This window comes from Juglans microcarpa x Juglans regia, chromosome 1S (assembly GCF_004785595.1).
Source record: "Juglans microcarpa x Juglans regia isolate MS1-56 chromosome 1S, Jm3101_v1.0, whole genome shotgun sequence".
Classification (NCBI taxonomy): domain Eukaryota; kingdom Viridiplantae; phylum Streptophyta; class Magnoliopsida; order Fagales; family Juglandaceae; genus Juglans; species Juglans microcarpa x Juglans regia.
In genome coordinates this window covers 27,315,554-27,337,792 of record NC_054595.1, presented here as the reverse complement: position 1 = coordinate 27,337,792, position 22,239 = coordinate 27,315,554, and the positions used below count along the sequence as shown (strand labels likewise).

Genomic DNA, 22,239 nt, shown 5'->3' with positions numbered 1-22,239 from the left:
AACCTTTCCAGGAAAATAGAATGATACTCAAAACTTTGAGTTGTGTCTACTACGGGTACGAAATGAGCAGAGTATGTCAATATCAATGAACAGACAGCATCTTTTCACAGAACAAATGTTGACAAATGAAAAGGAGTGCCAGGGCAACCATTCACTAGTCTTTTACGGCCAGACAAATGGTGTAGCCAGAAAGCAGAAATATAAGAAGGATAGCCGTTGAAAACCTCTATTGGCAGGGCATCAGCAGCCAAAGCACGGTCATCAACAATAAGAGGATTCAAACCATCAGCAGTTGCAAGTTCATGAATACCAGCCAAAAGTGGCCGCCACCTCCTCAGAATGCCAACAAATGGCGGTAAAATAGCCTCAAGGTACCACTTGCGAAGAGGCTTTCCGTCCCTACCAACAGCATGCCATACCTGCAACATACATGCTCAAGAATCAAGGCAGAAATAGCCCCCATGTCTCTTGATTTAAGTGGAAGGAAAGCAATAAACCTTCTATTATGATCTCATTGAAACATCCCAGGAGGGGAAAAAAACATATCACTCAAATAAAAAAATGCAACGAGCTATGAAAACATGAAAATGGCACTATAGCATGTCAAAATTAATTCCCCACTGAACTAACCTCAGAATAAAGAACACAAGATGCTACCAACACTCTTTGTCTCTTGGAATCGGAAATTGGCATGTTTAGGACGGGTGAAAGCACACTGTACATCAATGATATGTATTAGTCTACTGCAATGAAAGAAAGCTTGGAACAGCAGGATAACCAAAGAAATTACACTGAAGCTACCATAAATACAAAACTCATGTAAAGCCAATCATAGACGGACTTTATTCACCATAACAGCTACGCATTTTTATTTTGTTCGTGGGAAGCCAAGAAAAAAATATGTTCGTGTGAAAACTCAATGGAACAGGAGGATAAAAACCCAATTTCATCAGTGGATTACCAGATGGCTTATTTGAGTCTTAAGAACCTAACTAAACCCTTACATTACTTTCCAACTTGGTGCCATATATGGTGTTCACAAAAGTATAATTTTGGTATCAAATTGAATAAAAAGATTCAGGAAGAAGGAAAACAACCTTAAGGGCATAATTGTAGCCAAATGCTCATCAAACTGTCTGGAATTGAATTGAAAGCATTATGGCCATCTAAATAGAGAAAAAGTAATCCTTACCCAAAAAGGAATTGGAATCATTAGGGCCAACCTAAATGTCTATTGCAAACCCACCAAAATCTTGCTCTTTCAAGAGCTCTATAGAAATACCAAGTTGGGGGTGTTACCAAAATCTTGCTCTTTCAAGAGCTCTGTAGAAATAACAACTTAGGGGTGGTAAGTGGTAACACAAGTTTGAAGGCACCATTGTAAATTGGGTAGGTACATCTTTGGTCAGGATATGGTATAAAAGTAGATTTTACACACTCCAATCACACGCCACAATATCATGATTCTTTTTTTTTTATATATATATAATTAATAAGAGATTTTATTACCAAGAATAGGCACAATCCAAGTTCACATGAAGTATACAAAGGAAATACCTACTACACTCTAGAAGCAGGAAAAAGACTAAAACAGATTCAGCACATTATCATCATCCCTTACAAAAATCCTAGCCCACAAACACAAAGTAGAAAAGAAAAAATTCTGAAGTTCTCCGAGAGTACGTTCTTTGTCTTCAAAACATCTCTCATTCCTTTCCAGCCAAATACACCACATTAAACACAATTGAATCATATTCCATCTGGGAGCTACACATTTCCTTCCCTCAAAACCTCTCCAACATGCAAGAAGATCCACAACTTCCTTTGGCATCACCCAATATAAACATGTCCGCCTCAAAACCTCATACCATAAAGACTTTGCCACCTCACAATGAAGAAAGAGATGATTTACAGAGTCACCATCCTTCTTGCACATGGCACACCAATCAGCAATGCACATACCACGTTTTCTAAGGTTATCCGTGGTCAAAACTTTCCCTAGAGCAACCACCCAACTGAAAAACGCCATCTTAGTAGGAGCCTTCACGCTCCAAATGGTTTTCCAAGGGAAAGCACAACCAAAATGACAAGTCAGCAGCTTATAAAAAGAACTAACAAAAAAATACCATCCCATAAAAAAAAAAGATAAGCCTACGGAGAGAGAAACCCTATGGCACCCAAACCTGCCGCCACCCTTCACCCACCCTAGACCGGCAAGTGACACCTCACCACTGGCACAGACAAGGCCGACGGGCATGGGCGACTTCACTGAGGGCCGTCTGGCGTAGGTCCTCCCTTCGGCAACCTGGACATTCGCAAGATTCTCTCTCTGTCTCTCTCAAAGTCGACATCAATCATCGAACCTGTGCCTCCACCACGACCACCGCCACAGACAAGACCGACGGGCTCTAGTGACTCCATTGAGGGCCCACCGATGTCGATCCCCCTCCGGCGACCGAGATTTTGATCTGCATTTTATTTTCATCAGCACAGATTTCGTGTAGTACCTATTCTGATCTGCTTTTTATTTTCGTATAACATCTTTTTCCTTGAGATGACAAAGCAAGATGATCCTGGGAGATGATCTTGTGATTTCGGATCAGACAATGACGACGCACGATGTGGATTCGTCTCAAATGGAAGGTGAGAGCTGGTTGAAGGTGGAATAAAAAACTTTCGTTTTTACGAAAGAGGGAGGAAATAGTTTTTGCATCAATGAACGTAGTAAAAGGATGGCTAAGTTCATGTGTCTAGGTGCAACAGCAGCTTTGTGGGTGGCTAAGTGGATAGAGGATTGTTTGGAACTCAACTGTCATAAAGGATTCTTCAGGGAGCTAAGGATGGGTAATGAAGTTCTCATCATTCAACATCATATTAACGCAAGGGGCAACTTTCTGCAACTCTCAGAATTCCGGAATAGAAAGAGGAAAGGTTTGTTGGTGATTCTAGAAGGCACAAATGGCATTGGATGGAAAGGTTTTCTGCAGTCCATTCGAAGCGTTACTGGGTCCAAAGCCGTTATTCTGAAGCATGCAAATAGAGGGGAGTTTGTTGATGGAAAGACGGTGGGAAGGCTTTCCTCGGTCAAAGGTGCCTCGTACGCTTCAGTGTTGAGGTCACTAGTGAGTAGTCCAACCAAGAATAGCTCCGCGGCAGAAGGAAAGGATAAGGCACTTGTAGGAGACAAAGGCTGTCAGGTGACATTGGGAGAAGTGGAAGGGGTATTGTGGGCTGTCAAAGCTCAATTGAAGGGAGTTATGGAGTATGTGAGTAATCTCATGATTAAAGTGGATAAAGGGTTGGACCTAGTCGTGGGTTTGGGTGGTGGGTCGAAAACGGACAAGGGGGGGTGGGGGGTAGACCCTATGGGTTTGAAGGCCTTACGTGTGCGGGCAAAGGGCGTTTCGACGCCGTCACAGATAGGGTTGTTGGACGCCGACATCACTGTTCATGTCAATGTCACTCAGGACATCGGTAGCTTGTCGTCTGACTACCCTCAGTCACCAGTTGCTAATGGGGTTGGTACTTTTTTCCAGGGTTCACTTTCAGTTGAAGATGGGGTCCTTCTAGGGTCTTGAGTAATTTGGAAGAAACTGACGAGCTCTTTTAGAAGATGAAAATGAGATAACAAAAGGTAGTGCTTCCCTTACTTGTTCTATGCCTCCTGAGGGAGCAGTAGAGTTTGACAAAGTGGCACAAAAAGGATCGTTGGGGGTTGTAGCACATACAAGCAATGTCCTCATCGATGGAGAGGAGGAACCTTTAATGGTGAAAGCAACAATGAACAGCAACCATATAGTTGTTGAGGAGGTTCAGGATTTGAATGCAAGATATGGCTGGAAGGAAATTATGGGTTTGTTGTTGGTGCCTTGTGAGGAGGAATGTCTAGGGTCGAGAGTGCAGTTGGGTACTGTGTCTAGGGATAATGTTGTTCCCCTGGTTTCTCTTCCTCCGATAAACAATATAACGTGTTCACCATCGGATTGGGTTCTGCATAAGGTAAACAAGATTCAGCATATCATGGGGCTTTCACGTGGAGGATGTGAAAACCAATTTAAAGCACTACTCACTGCGATTGAGACTAACTACTCGCTTGAAACCAAATCATGTTTTCAGAAAAGCATGGAGTTAAAAGCGTCTTTCTTGGGCAATCAACTACGACGCTAAGAGTTGTAGCTCAAGTCGAGGGAAGACTAAAGGGAAGGCATTATGAAGACGTTCTCGTAGAGGGAGTTTCGGGTGAAGTATTAGTCTTACGGGAAACAAGGGGTTGGGGTTGGGGGGGTGTTCTATTCCAATTCGGGCTTCGTGTATTTTGGGTAGTTTTTCACAGGCTTTCTAGATCATTAGGAGCTCTCTAGTATGGGCTAGGTGTTTTCTTGTATACGTCTAGTGTACTAGGTTACTCCTATTGATATATATATAATATTTTTACTTATTAAAATAAGAAAAAAAAACTAACAGAAAACCTGGACTTTCCAGCATTGTCCCACAATAAACTGTCCTCTCTTCCCTGCATCACTTTTGAATTATAAATTCTTCCCAAGAAATCAGAAACATCATTCACTTCCCGATCATTTACCTCTATGATAAAATTAACATTCCATAGAATATTATTATCCGTATGTTGGAAATAATCTGCCACAGCAGCATTTTGATCCCTTGCAATCCTAAAAAGAGAGGGAAAATCAGATTTGAGAGCTGATTCCCCACACCAAATATCATGCCAAAAAAGAATCATCTTCCCTTCCCCCACTTTAAATGTAATATGTTTCGAAAACTCCCCACAACCTTTCCTAACAAACTTCCATAAACTCACCCCATACGCTCCTCTAACTTCATTAGAACACCAATCCCCCCCCCCCCCCCCCCCCCCTCCACCCTCTCCCATATTTTACAGCAACAACATTCTTCCATAAAGCATCTCTCTCTAAATTATATCTCCAAAGCCATTTTCCAAGAAGTGCTTTGTTAAACATTCACAAATTTCTCACCCCCAATCCTCCATAAGAAATTGGTTGACAATCTTGTTTCAACTAACCAAATGAAACTTTTTCTCCTCTCTTATACCTCCCCATAAGAAATTGCGATAAATTTTTTCAATTCTTTTCGCAACCCCTGCTACCAAAGGGAAAAGTGAAAGAAAATACGTGGGAAGCTTAAACAGCATACTCTTTATCAAAGTAATTCGTCCCCCTTTAGACAAGTATAGCTTTTTCCATCCAGCCAACCTTATCTCGATCTTCTCAATCACCCTTTCCCATATGGAAACAAATTTGTGAGAGACACCCAACGAAGACCAAGATACTTCAGTGGCAACGAAGAAATCTTACACTCCAAAATATTAGCCAAATCTGAAATATTGGCTACTGCATCCACTGGAACAATTTCAGACTTGTTAAGATTAATCCTTAGACCTAAGACAACTTCAAAACATAACAACAATACTCTCAAACATCGAAGATGTTCTTGATTAGGCTCATAGAAAATTAAAGTGTCATTGGCAAAGAAAAGATGAGATAATTTAATGCTATTCCAATCCTCATTTCCCACCTCAAAACCCGACAAGAAGCTTCCTTCTACCGCCACTTCAATCATTCTACTCGACACATCCATAACAAGAACAAAAAGAAAGGGAGATAGCGGATTTCCTTGTCTTAAACCACGAGAGCTATTAAAAAATCCAACCGGGGTACCATTCACCAAAATAGAAAATCGCGCCGTCGAAATGCAATGTTTGATCCACATACACCATTTCTCTCCAAAACCATACCTCCCAAGTAAGTACAAAAGGAAATCACAACAAACATGGTCATATGCCTTTTCCATGTCCAATTTGATCAAAATTCCAGATTCATTTAATCTAATTCTGCTATCCACAAATTCATTAGCAACTTAGACCGAATCAAGAATTTGTCGCCCCCTTACAAAAGCATTTTGAGATTTCAAAATAATTTTTCCCAACACCACACTCATACGATTAGCTAACACCTTAGAAATGATCTTATATACCCCATTCACCAAACTAAGAGGCCAAAAATCCCGCATCTCCACAGCCCCTACCTTCTTGGGAATAAGAGCAATAAATGTAGCATTGAAGCTTTTCTCAAATTTCGTAAATGTATAAAATTCAAGAAAAACCTTCATAATATCATCCCGCACTATTTCCCAACAAGCTTGAAAGAAAGCCATTGAGAAACCATCCAGTCCCGGAGCCTTGTCCCTTGCCATTCCTCTAACCAAATCAAGAACTTCATCCTCTTCAAAAGCTCTCTCTAACCAATATGCACTAATTTGGTCAATGGAGTCAAATAACAGTCCATCAAGCTTTGGTCTCCACGAGTATTCTTCCCTAAACAGCTTCTCATAAAAATTCACAATGTGATCCTTAATGACCTCTTGATCTGAAAGGATGTTATCACCATCATGAATAGCCTCAATTGCATTATTCTTCGATGAAAGTTCGCCATGCGATGAAAAAATTTCGAACACTTGTCACCTTCCTTCAGCCAAAGGACCCAAGATTTTTGCCTCCATGAGATTTCCTCCATTAAAGTGATCTTTTCGAATTCATCCACCACCGCTTTTTTCTCTCCAAATCCTCACTGGATATATCCCCCATCAACTCCCTTTCCTCCAAACTCAGCAACTGTTGCATCAAAAGTTTCCTTTTATTTTCTGTATTTCCAAACTCCTCCACATTCCACTTCTTCAAATCTTTTTTTAAAGCTTTAAGTTTACTAGCCAGCACAAAGCTCGAGGTACCAGAAAAAGAGTACGAAGATCACCACGACCTCACCCTATCCACTAAACCTTCATCCTCCAACCACATATTCTCAAATTTAAAGTACCTATGCCCTCTCACAATGCCCCCCACATTCCGACATTATAGGATAATGGTCAGAACATATTCTCGATAACTTTTTCTGGCTCAAATCAGGAAAGTGAACTTCCCACGAAGCCGAAACCAGAAACATGTCCAGCCTAGACCATGCTCTTCCATTGGACCATGTAAAACCCCCACCAACCATTGGTAAATCGATCAAATCCAGCTCAAAAATAGATCTGAAAAAGTATTCATGGCCTGAGAGAAATAATTATCCCCCACTCGCTCACTAGGAAACCTTGTAATGTTGAAATCCCCACCAAAGCACCAAGGAACATCCCAACAGTAGCTAACCCCCGCCATTTCCTCCCATAACATCCTTCTAATATTATCCACATTAGGATTGTAAAGTGTAAACCCCCCCCCCCAAAAAAAACCCATTCATATCCATCATCCACACTCTTGAATCGACAATAATACCACCCTCCTATTCAATGCCACCATAAATTCTCCCACATAATAATCTATCATATCCACTACCCTCCTATCCCACATAACAATAATACCACCCGAAGCCCCTTTCAAGACTAAATCAACCCATCCCACACTATGACAACTCCATAAACTGTTAATGATTGTTTGATTAGCCATTTTCAGCTTAGTTTCTTAAAAACAAATAACATCGGTCCTCCACTTACGAATCAAATTCTTTAATCGAAGACGTTTTCTATAGTTGTTCAGCCCCTCACATTCCAAGATATAATCGTTGGTTTCATGGTTGACTATAGACAACCCTCTCCTTGCCTTTATCTCTAAAGGCACTTCCACCCTTTGAGTTGTAATTTATAGAACATGATAATCTTTTCAATTCCCTCTCCTTCTTAGCAGCAGATCTAGCCAAAAGAGGTTGACCAGCCTCTATAGCTATTAAAAGTGCTCTAAACTGTTCCTCAAAGCCGATACAAGATTCCCACACATTCCTTAATTTCATCCACTTTCCTCAACACCCAATCAGATGAATTATTGGGCCAAACAATTTCAAGGTGGATAGAACTCAACGGATCAGGATCCAAGTCATCATCAGACTCCCTCAACTCCCATGACTCACTTGCCTCAGCTTCCTCCTCCCCACCAAGAACCATCTGCGTCTCAGCATTAAACATTTGGGTACAAGGGACCCCAGAAGCATACTCCACGATAGTCCCAAAGACATTACCACTCAGATCCACTTCTCCCGTTACATCCTCCACTTCCACCCCCTCAGACACCTGCTCAGAACCTCCAGAACACAACTCAATAGAATCCAAAGGCTGCTGAGAAGAAAATCTCCCATTGTCGAGAGGATAAACTCCCTTCAAAACCTCGAGCTGAGATGAAATCGACAATCCCCCCTTCGCCGGAGTTAGACTCACCACCGGAGAACCCCCAGAAGATTCGACAACCACCATCGACCCTTTCTGTGTTGAACTCACCCCCATCTGAGCCATCGAGGGTTTGATCTGTGCCTTCTCAGATTTTCAATTCTCAGATCTGTATAAATGGAGATTCGTTGTTGGTTGAGCCACCGTCGGAACCACTCGACGACTCGCCTACCATCGTCGACCTAGATGACAAAGTGCTAGACAGAGCCACCGAGCCCTTGGGCTGGGCCTCCTTGCCACTCGGGCTGTTGGGCTTCTATTTCTCATGTAAAGGCTTTTCCCTCCATTGATCCTGTCTGATAACTAGGCCTCGATCCAGTCCATTAGCCTTCTTATCATTATAACATTTAGGCCCACTCCACTACTTCAGCTTCCTTTTTCCCTCTTCCTTATCCACAACAGAAAGGCCCAAACCAATAAACAAACCCAGCCCTTCATCTACCTTCTTCAACAATGACTCCATCCTACCTATTAACTCTGCCCTTACGTGCCATAGATCCCTTCAACTTCTCCAAATTTTTGCAGCGCCTCTAAAGACCAACCACTCTTTCTTCCATCAATCTGCTTCCACCACAAAGCTTCATTTCTTTTGCTACCATCCAGCACCTACTCATCCTTCCTGATTTTGCAATTGCCAATTAACTATTGAGGACCAGAAACCTCCTGCCTAGAATTCATTAAAGCCGACAGGTAAGAAGTATCACGATGATGATTAACACCTTTAAAAGATGTATCCGAAATCACCTTCTTCCCTTTGATATCCCTCTCACCACCCCCATTCAAAGAAACAACTCTGTTACCAGGAGCTGAAACAGAGTTTCTATAATCTATCATCTCTCTCACTATTCTTACAAAACCTGCCCAGCCACACCCTTTCCTCCCTTCTGGAATCACAATGATACCCTTCCCTATACCAGTACCAAACTCAGTCAGCTTCACAAACCTCCCAAACTCATTCAAACTCATTCTGACGTCTTTGGACCATAAAAATTCTATGACCCTCCCTTTTTGTCTGAAAAGATTCCTTTTTGCCCAATAACCTCAACCAATCCTCCACAACCTTTGCCATCCAAACAACCATTCCTCCATTGAGAAAAAGGAACTTAGACAACTTCCTGCTCCTCTCAATAATACAAAAAAAGTTTCCACCTTTCCTACTAATCACGAACCTCTTCGCTTCAACCAAAAACTACACTCCATCTTCAACTAACTATTAGTAAAATTAAAGAAGAAAAAAGAAATTGAAATAGGAGAACGATAACAGAAAGATTAAGGATCATCCCTGGCAAGAAGCACCAGGAATGGAATATGAAAGGTCATACTGAGAGAGGAGAAAATTAGACTGCTATAATTTAAAAAAGTAAAGAGTACAATATCATGATTCTATCAATCCTACAATGAACTAAACTACCCTGACTTAAATTTTTGTAAAAGGAAAATTCTAAAACCCCAAAATATGAGCCTTAAAACTCTTAGAAACCTTTTATAAGTAAAAATATTATATATATATCAAAAGGAGTAACCAAGTACACTGAATGTATACAAGAGACAAAAAAAAAACTCTTAGAAACCTTAATGTTGATTGTCTTAAGAAAATTTGTCACTATTCCGGCTGTCACTCGAGGTGGTGACCACCACCCCAAGAGGATGCCAGAGTTCCGGCGGAATCCGGTGGCCGGCAGCCACCATTAATTTAGAAAAAAAATTACATGTTTTGATTGTGTGTGGGTGGGTGAGTGTATTTTAGTTACGATGAAAAAGCTAATGGGACAGATTTTGGTTGGAGGGTATAAAATCCCTTTTACATCCTGATTTTCTATTTTTCCTTGTAAAAAAAAAAAAAAAAAAAAAACCAAACCTTTTATCTATTGTAGATTTTTCAGACTTCACCTTCATCACGTAGGATCATCCAAACCTCAAAGCTTTCAAAAATAAATCTCCACATTACAGATATTACAATAGTGCATTTATCTATTTTTTGTAATAACTTTAAAAAAAAAAAAAAAAAAAAAAGATATTACAAAGGTATAGGTATGCCTAGATCTTTACCATGGTAGATTTACTAGGATGTCAAAAATCAGGAAACTCATTGGTTCTAAGCATTTTTTATCAACAACGATATTCTGCTTAATGTGGTTAATTTACCTCCACAACAAAGCTGAGCGCGGTTTCCTTCCTTCTGGCATGCCTTCCTCTACGCCTACATTCCTCATAAGCATAGTGTCTTCGCCATCATCTTCTTCCCTCATTGAAAGAAGCACCATCCGGAGCATGCACAAGAAAGGTTGGTCACTGTCCAGTAACTGGTAAAGCAATGTCATTCCTCCCATTCCAGTACCAGATCCCCCACCAATACCAAGACCACCACCAAGTCCAGACTCATCTAACAATAAAGCTTGAAGCATTGCAACAGACTTCTTTACAAGAGGAAGTTCAATCCAGCTTCCATTTGCATCTTTTTCCAGAGCAGATTTCCAAAATTCCCAGCCACTGCCACCACCACCAAAGACAGTTTCATTTGAAGGAAGGCCAACACCATACCATAATCGGCTCCTGTATTTCCAACCCTCAGCTACATCCGTAGCACAACTGCCGTACGACACAAAAGCACATGCAACAGACTCATAAGGCTCAGCTGCTGCCGCTGCAGTAAGGCGTTCCATCACTACTGCAGAAATTTGCCCATTTGCATCAGCCATTGAAGCAAGGACCTGATTAATATTAAAAAAAAAAAAAAAAACCCTCAGCCCTATGAATAAAGAAGTTACTATTCTGATAGAGGAACAAAACAGAGTGATAAGAAACTAGACTACAAAATTCAAACTGATATGATAACCTACTCAAGAAAAGCAAGCTGAATAAGAATAAAACTCAGACAATAATGACAAAATAACATTCAGAAGTAAAGCATAAGAATAAAACATTTCAGCAGCTAAGAATCATGGACCCAGGTGACATGCGAACAACACATTGATAGCTTAAGGGGGATCATTGCAAATTGGGTAGTAATTGAGTGAGCGTGAGTATCTAAAATATAAAAGGTACATAAAAGAGTTCTACCAATGCCTGACTATGTTATATACATTGGTATATTGATAAGAATCATCGATATAATTAACTATTCTCGTTGTGGTTGTATGTGTAAGATGTGGTGTTGGGACAAGTGCATACGTACATCAAGAGGGAGCCCCCCAGTATCACTAGATGATCTGCGATTGCCCGTAGCTTCTAACGATTCTCTGCCAGTTGTATTTGATGAATTTGAGTGGTTATTCAAAGGAGACACAAGAGAAAGTGGAGATGCAGAACCATCTGAAGCACGTGAAGCGCGGGAGAGTTTGCTCTGTAACCGTAAATGATCCTCAACAAGCATTAGTATAACTATTGCATTCTCAACCAGAGCCACGGAAAGTTGAGCAGCATTCTCTGCTTCTGCTTTAGCATCTTTTGGTGACAATCCCTCAGCTGCAACACCAGCAGCAGCAGCTGCAATAACTTGAGTCTGCTGTGAAAGAAAAACTGGATGTAGAAATTATAGCAGATTTTCAATTCTTTTTTTTATATATAGGTAAGCAAGAACTTTTATTGATAGCAGATTTCACTTCAATTAAACTAGAAACCACAAAAGCTCACAAGAGCTTTCAAAGAACATTAAGAGAGATGACTGCTAGTCATAAGTAGCTCCAATTTCCCCTTAAATTACCCGATGTGCACTTGCAGGAAACTCCTTGCCAAGGGCTTGTGCACCCCCGGGGTTAGTTGAGATGCTGTTCTCGAGCACCCGGTGCCAATAATAATAAAAAAATAAAAAATAAAAAAAGGTAGCTCATATGGTGACGGAATGACAAGAGGGGTAGGGAGAGAATAATGAGATATGATGTAATATGCCCCATTCATGATTAAGATTTTAAGCATATAAGGGGTACATTTGAACTACACAGCCCTTTTCTAGAAATGTTCAATAATTAGTGTAATAACAGAGAAGACATTAATATCAGACAGACTGACAAAAGATCTACAAAAATTAATAAAATGCATAACACCTGACATCATGTTGCTAACAAATGAGGGGAACTTAATATGCATAACAAAGGTTACCTGAACCTGTAGTTCTCTTGCAGCAAAGTCCAGCAAGCCACTCAACAGCCTTCTTTTAAATATAGGCAATGATTCTTCGCGTCTTTAAAAGTTGAAGAAGATAACCAAAAGTTGGTTGACAAATTATTAGAGTTCCAAGATGAAAGAAAAACATTAACTGTTGCTGAAATTTTTTAATTCAAATATATATTATAAATTAGCCTCTGTGAAATTCATTTGTATGCTTTATATAGTTTTTTGCTAGACAACTAGAAAACGATCAATCATTTTATTCTGAAGCAAGCCAACCAAAAGAAGCATTTAAGTTGGAAAAACCTCATGAAAGTTAATATCAGAATGATAGAGAAATATTCCAATAGTCTTTGACAGACCACGAGTTAAGGCACAGGACTCTGTAAATATCAAGCTAACCATAAATCCTAAATATGATAGAAAATTACAGTTCTAAGGGCCGCTCTGTATTGTCCTATTTTTCTGTTCAATCAGTTCTGCAAAGCCATTTTCACCATTTTGCTGTGTCTCAATCCAGCACCTAAAGTCAGATACCAATGCACGTGTTTGTATTTGTTTTGATTTATTATAATAGTATTTTTTATAAATAATAGAGAATGAGCCAATGCAAGTGAAACCAGGTGATTTCAACACATCAGCAGACAATGAACAGACTTCAAATGTTCCAAAAAAAAAAATTTATTTTTATTCCACACCCAAAACCCTCCACTTTCCCAGTTGAACCTTAAACAGCAACCAATACCTCTTCAAAACAAAGAGGGGAAAAAAGAGACAAAAATCTTGTCGACTATGGAGTCAAGGGAGTCAAGAAACAGTGTAATCATGGTTATGATCTCCATACAAAACTTGTGTGCGTGTTGGTGTGGAAAAGCATCTCGCTAACTATGGAGTCAAGAGAGTCAAGAAACAAAAGCAGAGTAAAACAAAGGGAACAAAACAGAAAAGTAAAATATTTACTGAAAAAATACTAGACAAAGTTTGCAGAACGGGCCAGAGATAAATAATAGTACCTGATCCGCTGGTCTCCCGTGCTAGATCCACCCACAATAGAAAGCCATTCTGCACAATGAATTGTAGCTTCAATATCCTGTAAAAAGGAAGTAATAACCAAACCATATAAATGAAACTGGCCTGTTAAGAGAGTAAGGAAGCAAAATCTAATGAAGATGATAATAACCCAACTCCAAATTAAATGCAAAGAACATGGCATGTTCAATCTACCATATTACAAAACGGCATCATATCGAAGTCATTAATATAATAACAACAGAACCGATAAGCATGAGCATCACTCAAAATCAACGGAATTGATAAGAAAATACTAGTGAAATAACCTTCCATCCATCCTTCTGGCGCATTGAATGCTCTAACATGATAATCAAGAAGTTGTGTATGATGTCCTCTATGTCTCCTAAGCTTGTAGAATTAGAGTTTTTGGCTGCAAGCATCTGTAAAACAGTACAGTTAGAATCTATAAAACAAGGATTGGTTCATATTGGCATATTTCAACAAACAAGATCAGGCATCACCACTAAAAACTAATATTTCCGTATCCTAACTAGATGTCATGTTTTGCACTTTATTTGTGTGACTAAAACATTTGAGGTCTTAAAAACAAAGAAGATAGTTCAAACCGAAGTCTTCTTGTATCACCTCATAATTAGAGATAAGAATTTCCAGAATCCATTCTGGCCATTCTTCCATTTTTGTCAAACTGCTTCTATTTTCAGGATGACTGCAAGCCAAAAACAGAAGATCCTGAAACCATATAAACGACTAGCTTAGAGCTAAAATAAAGTATCAAAGAAGAGCCAAAATCCAGAGAAGCAAAAAAGCAAACAATAACAGCAAGAATTTTTTTTTTATAAGTAATAAGAGGATAGCAGCAAGAAATGTTAAAGAATATAATTCAAATTATTAAATTCATCATTTCCCATCAACTTAAGCTTTGGGACAAATAGAATTTAACATGGTATCAAAACAGAAGTCATAAATTTGATCGAACTCTGACTTCACACTTCACCTGCCACTTCAATTAAATATTTCCATGTGTTGGACCCACTAGTTAGAGAATATAATTTTTTTTACAAGTAGTTAGAGAATATAATTTATACAATTAAATTAATATTTCCTATTAGTTTAAACTCTCGGGACAAATGGTGACTTAAGAAGAAATTCAAGCAATTAATACTTGTTGTAAATGGATCACAAATGCAAGCCATGAACTAAATTTCATGAAAGTGTTGCCGAGAAAGGTAAGAAGATCGGAGAGTCCGTTGAGGAAACGTCGAATCATAGTCATGTTTTAGACCTCTAAGGGCAGCATTTTTTGTATGGACAGCTTCTTTGGGGAATATCCTCACTCTAGATAACTTGAGGAAACGTCGAATCATAGTTATGGATTGGTGTTGTATGTGCAAGAAGAGCAGAGAGTCTATTGACCATCTACTACTTTATTGTGAGATTGCCATGACTTAGTGGAATGAAGTCTTGATGGGATTAGCTTGGATGATGCCGAGAAGGGTAAGCGACTTCCTAGCTTCTTGGAGAGGCATTGGGGGCAACTCTCAAATTGCATCAATATGGAAGATGGTTCCAATATGCTTATGGTGGTGCATTTGGAGAGGGAGAGAAATGAAAGAAGTTTTGAAGATTAAGAGCGGTCAACGGATGAGCTTAGAAACCTATTATTCAATACTTTACTCCATTGTTCGATTGTAATTGATTTTCATGGCATGACCTTTCATGAATTCCTTGTATCACTAAACTAGCACGCTCAGGCGTTGCTCTTGTATATGTCCCGTATACTTGGGCTCTTGCCTACTCTTTTGATCAATAAGATTTTGTTTACCGATAAAAAAAAATAATGAAAGTGTTAATCTTTATAGCAATTGACAGTGCACCATAAACGACCTCCAACACTTGGCTGGAAGCAAATATGTGTGCATACTACTATTGGACGAAAAAGAAAAGCCTCAGTCTAATATAGAGGATATAACCTCCAATGATCTCCTTTACAATGAACAGCCATTAACTAATTTTCATGTTAGTTCAACCCATCTGGCAATCCTTTCTATGCTTCCAAGATTTAAGCAAATTGAAAATCTTATAATCTCAATATTATTGAAGTCTAATGACCTCCCTCAAAAATCTGAAAGTACTCTGATTCTCACTTCACTCGACAGACATCCGAAAACAAGGCCATAAATAATAGATTGCATCAAAATCTGCAAGCATAATTCATGCAAGTGGTAAAGTTTTTTCTCTTTTCAATACAATTTTGATAGGTGAAAAAAAGAATCTATAAGTTGAAGTGCAAGAAACAAGAAAAAGTACCTGTAGAGCTCGAATTTGCAAGCTCCTAGATGCATATGGAAGTGAACGCAAAAGAACCAACAAAATTTGTGAATGTTCAAAGCGATGACCAGAATCATAAAAGTTCAGCCCATCATCGGTTGAAGAAGCATTAATCTGAAACAAAAATAAACCAGGAAAAAGTAACCAGATTGTTACTTTCAAAGATAAACCTGCATAGCTCATAAAGCATAGATAATCCCCCCCCCCCCAACCCGAAAGTGATTTTTCAATGGTGTTACAAGAGACCCTCAAAAGAACTTCTATCAAGCACAATGAAATTGTGTGGACATAATCTCAACACCGAAGATTGCATTACTAACACAACTAACCCTTCGAAATTAAAAGGTCCTTAAGAAAGATGGAGAGCAAGAATTGCATTTGTAAATCAATTATCCATCCAAAACCCAATCCATACAGAAAGCATAACAATAACTTGAAACAAAATGCAACTTAAAAACTTATTTAGAAAAATGCGGAATACTATGATGGCAACTCCTGCAGCCAATAATAAAATATAAGGAAAGCAAAATTTCAGGACTGCAATTGTATTAACCATAATGCAAACTATCATCCAGATGTAATTCATCCAATTGAATACTAAATTTACAGCTAAAGGTACGGTGCACGGGACCGGGGTTTACTCTGCAGGGGTGGGTCCGAAGGGCCCTGCCTTGGAGAGGTTCCCCGAAATTACAAAAAAAAAAAAAAAAAAAAAAAAAAAAAAAAAAAAAAAAAAGAAAAAGAAGAAGAAGTTATCTTGATATAAATGGCACCGTAAGGGTTCAGCAAAGACTCGAGCTAGAGCCATGGTAAATGACACCATAACCTTATCAAAAGCATTAATTTTCAAACAGGGAAGAACATGGATATGCAAATAATATCATGTGGACCAAACAATGGAAAGTGAAGACCATGAGAACTTTCATTGTAATATAAAGAATACTACAGCATTAGGAATATGAATATCACGTACACATTCCTACCTACATACATGATACCTGATTACAAGAGAGACAGCGAGCAAGAGAGAGAGAGAGTATCTCTCATGCTAGGTCAATGACATATTACCAAATAAATATATATAACAAAAATAACAAAAACCATAGGAACAATTGCATATTTGGATTTTGTTTGAACCATGATTGTCAGTATTGAACATGATCAAATACAAAATAATCAGTGAGGGAAAAAAACAAGTTAAAGCCATACCGAAGCCCCCAGTAAAGCTGTGTATACATTGCTGGTCATGAGCCTATTTGGTGCCGCTTGGAAAGCTTTCTGTAAAGCATAAAATAGAAGCGAAACTTTATCATCAAACATAGTATTTCCATCATGCAGCCCACTACCGAAAAGGTGGTTTGTTATCTCCGTCGAAGCACCTGAACCAAATTTCAGATGCCCGGATGCTACTAAAGCACCTAAGAGCCCTATGATCCCAACAACAATCCCATCGGTTTTGTCAACATTGTAAACATTATTTCTAGCATTGTCAGCACTAATAGATAGACTTATACCACCCAAATCCTTAATAAAAACATTCTCAGAAGCAGAGGTCATCCTTTCGATTTTCATATCAGGGGAAAAAGCAATAGGGCTGATACCACTTTTGAGAGGTTGAGAGCCATAATCTTTCTCATCTGAAACAGGTTCCTTATCCTCTGTGGGTTCCACATCATCCCAAGTTCTCTCAAGAACCCCACTACCACAATCAAGTTCAGGTCTATGGACCGGCAGACTTTCATCACTCTCAGTCATGCTTTCGAATGCACTAGAGTCACCAGCTTTAGCTTCCCGTTGCAGCAGAACAAGAAGTGTCTCTATCCCACCACATGCAAGGAAGGCCTCTGCAAATGTTTGAGCTCGAGATGTATTCGGCTGTACTACCAACCGATACATCAGATGCAATACCCTAGCAACCTGGATGAGGAATATAGGAGTCACTTCAAAGTTGAATAAATAAGATAGTTCATACAGATACTTTTTTTATGAGTAAAAATTTTTTGATAATAAGGATAGGCAATAACCCAAGTGCACGGGACATGTACAAAAGCATCACCTATACATGATCATACAGATACTTCAGACAGATTCCTTTCGAATTTCATCATGAACTGAACACAACCCATATTCGTGAGGACAAGTAGTGGACAATTTGTTACTCATCACTGCCTAGTTCTAAAAAGAAAAGGCAACAAAACACAGATTACAGAGACTCCAACCATGCAAAAGTAGAACTCTTTCTAAGAAATATAATCAGAGTCTATCAGCAGCAAATTCCCCATACAGATAGAGGCGCCTATCAAAAAGATACTCCGAAGGCTTCGGGATCGAGGTATCATTAGCCGAAGAAGCTAGTCCACGCTATTTGGATGGATATGAGTAAGTGCCGGCAGTCTCGGGATCGAGGTATCATTAGCCGAAGAAGCTAGTCCACGCTATTTGGATGGATATGAGTAAGTGCCGGCAGTCTCGCCTTCCTTTCTGAGTGTACAAGAGCAAGTCTCCGTGCTACTTTCTCAACAACAAAAAATGTTCTTTGACAAGGTAACTAGATTAACCTATTGACGTAGTTTTCAACAGTCAGTTTAGCACTGTGTTACACAGAATAGTTGTCCTTTCTTTAGCAGCAATGAAAATAACAGTCTTTGTAAAATGCATATAACTTTGATCTGTTTTCTCTAACAACAACGAAAAACTTCGCCACAATCACTAAACTCATTCTGTTTATTTTACTAAAATCTACAGCATATTCTGCTAAATGGTCAGAGGTTCTGGCCAACAAATCAGAAGCACGGCTTTTAACGTTTGGACCATTGAGGCTTTTCAATGTTAAAAATGACTGGGTGGCCACCATATGAAGCAATTGGTCGAGAGCTTCTACATTAACTTTAAAGAGACAACTCATGCAACAGTTAAGAAAGAAGATTATTTGAACCAAGACTACAAAGCCCCTTCATATTGTTCTATAATTTGTATTTCAAATGAAAAATAAGAGGTAATCAGGCAGCACAGAAGGAGAAAGGAAGTACATTTATGAAATTAAGATCAAATTGTCAAATAAATTCTTGCAATCAGATGTATTCTTTTTCATCTCAATTATCTGAAGGAAAAATCTAATTATAAGCGATTATGCGCACTAATACGCGCACCCATTCAATATGATTAGTCAGAAAATAGATTTTATTGAAAACAGTGCTAATTTGAATTTAGAATATGAAGGCAACAACATTAATACGCAAATTGGTACGCAAACTTGCTTGTACATAGCAAAACTCTTATCTGAATCACAGCTTTGGCTTAGAACTCTTTCTACTTCACACGGAAAATCTTATAATCTAACAACACAATTGAAAGATACAAGAAAAATTTGAAAATTAAATGTTGAATGGTTCGTGTATGTCTATCTCTTCATACTAGAATGTATACATACTTCACACATAAAAGATTTAGCAATTTTTTTATATGTTTTTTTTATCAGTAATTTTTTTATATGTAAAATTTAACAAATTTGCAATCAATATAATTTATTATCTCAATTAACTAACTCACTATTTTGGCTCAGAACTCTTTTTCAAATTCCTGCGCAAAATCTTAATCTAACACAATTAGAAGATACACGGGAAAATAGCAATTGCGTAAGACAACAATCATTTACAGAAAAAAAAAAAAAAAAGAAAAAAAGAAAACTAATGCTAAATGCAATTGATGCAAAAAAATAAAAAAATAAATAAGGCAGGGAACTCATGTACACACAATATATATAGATACACAATTGTGAGTTGATATGTGCATGTACCATCAGAAAGGCCTTATAATGATATTATCAAACCCATGTCAATACATAGTTTTTTATGTCTAAAACTCGCAAAGAAATATATCATTAGCATTTCAAAACGAATAACAAAAGACCCTGCAAAAGCAAAAGTCAACAATACTTAAACAAAACAGAGAAGAAAAACAGAGATTAACAGCATCAAGCAACGGCCACCCCAACATGAATCCTACTAGAGCAAAATAATCTTCCAAATTCAAATGTTACCTGATTGGGTTGTGGGCAGTCAACCAAGAACCCTAGCAAACAACGGACATCATCCGAAGCCATAGAAATAGGTGCTGCTCCAACTAGAAGTTCAATAATCACTAGGAGCTCATCAACCAAAGCATTCACTTCACCAACTGGACGCGTTGCATCATCTAGAGAAAAAGTATTCACCGAGTCCTTTTCAGAAATCGTCCAATAGCATCTTCTGCAGTTATCTAGAAGCATCTGAATGGCATTTGCATCTCTCATTACTGATGACTCTGTGAATACCATGTCTGCAAGGGATGATAGAAGCTTCTTTTGCAGTCCATAGTTACATAAGCTCCAAATTTTCAGATCCAATAGCAGCATGCTGAAAAGCTGCACTTTGAGAGCATGATTAATCTTTTGAGATTGGCAAAGGGAGACAATGGCTGCAACTAGTTCCTCATTTCCAACACCATCAGGCTTTCCAGCATCAAGAAAAGATAAAGTCTGCAAAAGATAATTCAAGATTCTTGACAGAACCTCAGGCCCTCGGGTACGACACAGCTCTTCATTGTTCCAAGGGTGATGGACAGCCATAGAAATAATACGGAATATTGGGGCAGCAAGAGTAGCAGTGGCCAATGAAAAGGGAAGATTCCCCGGTCGTGGATCTAGGCTATCTTTATCAACATCACTTACCGTCAGTGGAAGCAAAGACATGGGGCCACCGTAGGCCAAGGCCCACAAAGCCTCCACTGGTCGCATTCGTGTAGCAACATGGACTTGCCCAAGAACCTCGGCTGGTCGTCGAAGGATGCCTGAATCATCACTAATGGATAATTTAGAAGGAATTCACAAGCAGGCTAGCACAAGGCACAGCACAAGAAATTTCATATTCCTTAAAAGTAAGAAAAGTATATGACAAATATTTGTGTGTGCATACATAAACGCTAAGGGTTTACTTGATTTATACACATTATTAAAAGTATTTCTACGGATTCATGCATCAATTCCCTAACAAGCACCAAATGATATCTGAAAGCTATGTATACTTCTGTATAACATCCACAAACTTGATCATTCTGTTATAACTTCTATAGTTATCTCTCAATCTTTTTTTTTTATCGGTTATAGTTATCTCTCAATCTTCTCAATAGATAATTCCCTAACTTGAGACCTTTTTTTATATTTCCCTTAAACCCCTCTCTGCATATGTAGGGTTGAAAAATAATCTTCAAAAAGTAATTGCTCTGCAAAATATATTCGTCTCGTGCTAGCGATATGTAAGGTCAAAAAGAGCACTAGACATCAAAATCACCACAAAAAGGTTGATATTCCATGCTAGAAAGCAAGAAACAAGTAAGAAAATAACTTTATTTCCTGAAAATTTGCCAAATCTAAACACCAATCTGATTACCATCCTCGCAAGGACCAATCAAATAAGCATTTGAACTACGACTTGATTAAACATTATCCATGATATAGAACTAATTCAAATAATTTTTCTGATAAGTAGAACTAATTCAACTATCATCCATAAATTCCACCAAATAAGCATTTGAACCCATCTTCTTCAATGTCTTGCAAAGACCAATCTTCCTTGATGTCAACTTTGATAAGCCCTTTTAGAAAACAACTTTTTCCCTAAATGCACTACAACTTGATCATCTTTTTTTTTGACAAGGAATCCCGGAGACCATGCAAACGCAACCTCTTTTACCCGGTTAAAACCCCGGACCCATATAACATATCCCCATCACACGGTAAATCATCGGCTTTCTACCGATGGGACATGGCCTTAGAAATTGTTTGCACCCAAGGGTTCAAACCCTAGACCTGGAGGGAGCATACTACCAAGATCAAGGCTCTTACCACTTAAGCCAAACCCTAGGGTTTACTACAACTCGATCAGATCAGCTTTCACGCTCTTTAAAGAGCAAATGTTGGTCAACCCCTTTAGGAAGCACCTCCTTCCCTAAATGTACTACAAATAACCTTCCTCACTCTTTGAAAAACCATAGAAATACACGTAAAACCGAAAAAATAAAGAATTCTGCACTGAACCATGTATAATATCAACGCTAACGAAAAAACTAACTTCTTCTCCAAGCATTTTTAGCCATTTACAAAACATTAGAATTGAGTAAAACAACTATTGTGTTGGATAAGGTCGATTAACAACATGGTAGAATAATAACTTCTTTGGTAAGCAATAAAACCCCATTCAACTAAAAATGAAAAATATACACGAGCAACATTGTAAGAACTAGTTAAAATAATACTGTAAGATTTAAAGGGAAACAATCTTATGGTATGAAACCTTACACCATGTTTGGTTAACAATGTTTTCAAAAAAAATTCATAAAAGTTTTCAACTTTAAACATATTTCAATCTCAAAAAAAAATTACAAAAAGTAAAAAACACAAAAAGAAATTTTTGATAAGTAAAAAAGTAAAAAACACAAAAATCAAAACAACTTTTACAAAAACTACTCTAAAAAAATTATATTCAAACT

The 22,239-nt window shown here is 38.4% G+C and overlaps 1 protein-coding gene and 1 long non-coding RNA gene across 3 annotated transcripts in view; both read right to left on the bottom strand.

The window, feature by feature from the left end:
- The window catches only part of LOC121245141 (BEACH domain-containing protein C2), a 40,430-nt gene that overhangs the window by 14,685 nt on the left and 3,506 nt on the right, over window positions 1-22,239 (bottom strand). Inside the window, exons 3-13 of one of the 2 annotated variants that reach the window (XM_041143450.1) lie at window positions 19,754-20,541; window positions 16,924-17,631; window positions 15,694-15,828; window positions 14,011-14,115; window positions 13,692-13,805; window positions 13,368-13,444; window positions 12,346-12,427; window positions 11,423-11,752; window positions 10,393-10,958; window positions 631-715; window positions 225-419 (exon numbers count right to left, since the gene is read on the bottom strand). In XM_041143450.1, coding sequence (XP_040999384.1) covers window positions 225-419; window positions 631-715; window positions 10,393-10,958; window positions 11,423-11,752; window positions 12,346-12,427; window positions 13,368-13,444; window positions 13,692-13,805; window positions 14,011-14,115; window positions 15,694-15,828; window positions 16,924-17,631; window positions 19,754-20,541 — 3,185 coding nt within the window. The remainder of the gene's footprint in view (window positions 1-224; window positions 420-630; window positions 716-10,392; window positions 10,959-11,422; window positions 11,753-12,345; window positions 12,428-13,367; window positions 13,445-13,691; window positions 13,806-14,010; window positions 14,116-15,693; window positions 15,829-16,923; window positions 17,632-19,753; window positions 20,542-22,239) is intronic. The other variant, XM_041143451.1, reaches the window with a different exon arrangement.
- On the bottom strand, window positions 1,486-2,149 carry LOC121245443. Its single transcript, XR_005936779.1, has 2 exons — window positions 1,862-2,149; window positions 1,486-1,791 (listed from the first exon to the last, which is right to left on the bottom strand). It is a non-coding gene; the product is annotated as an uncharacterized LOC121245443 (long non-coding RNA).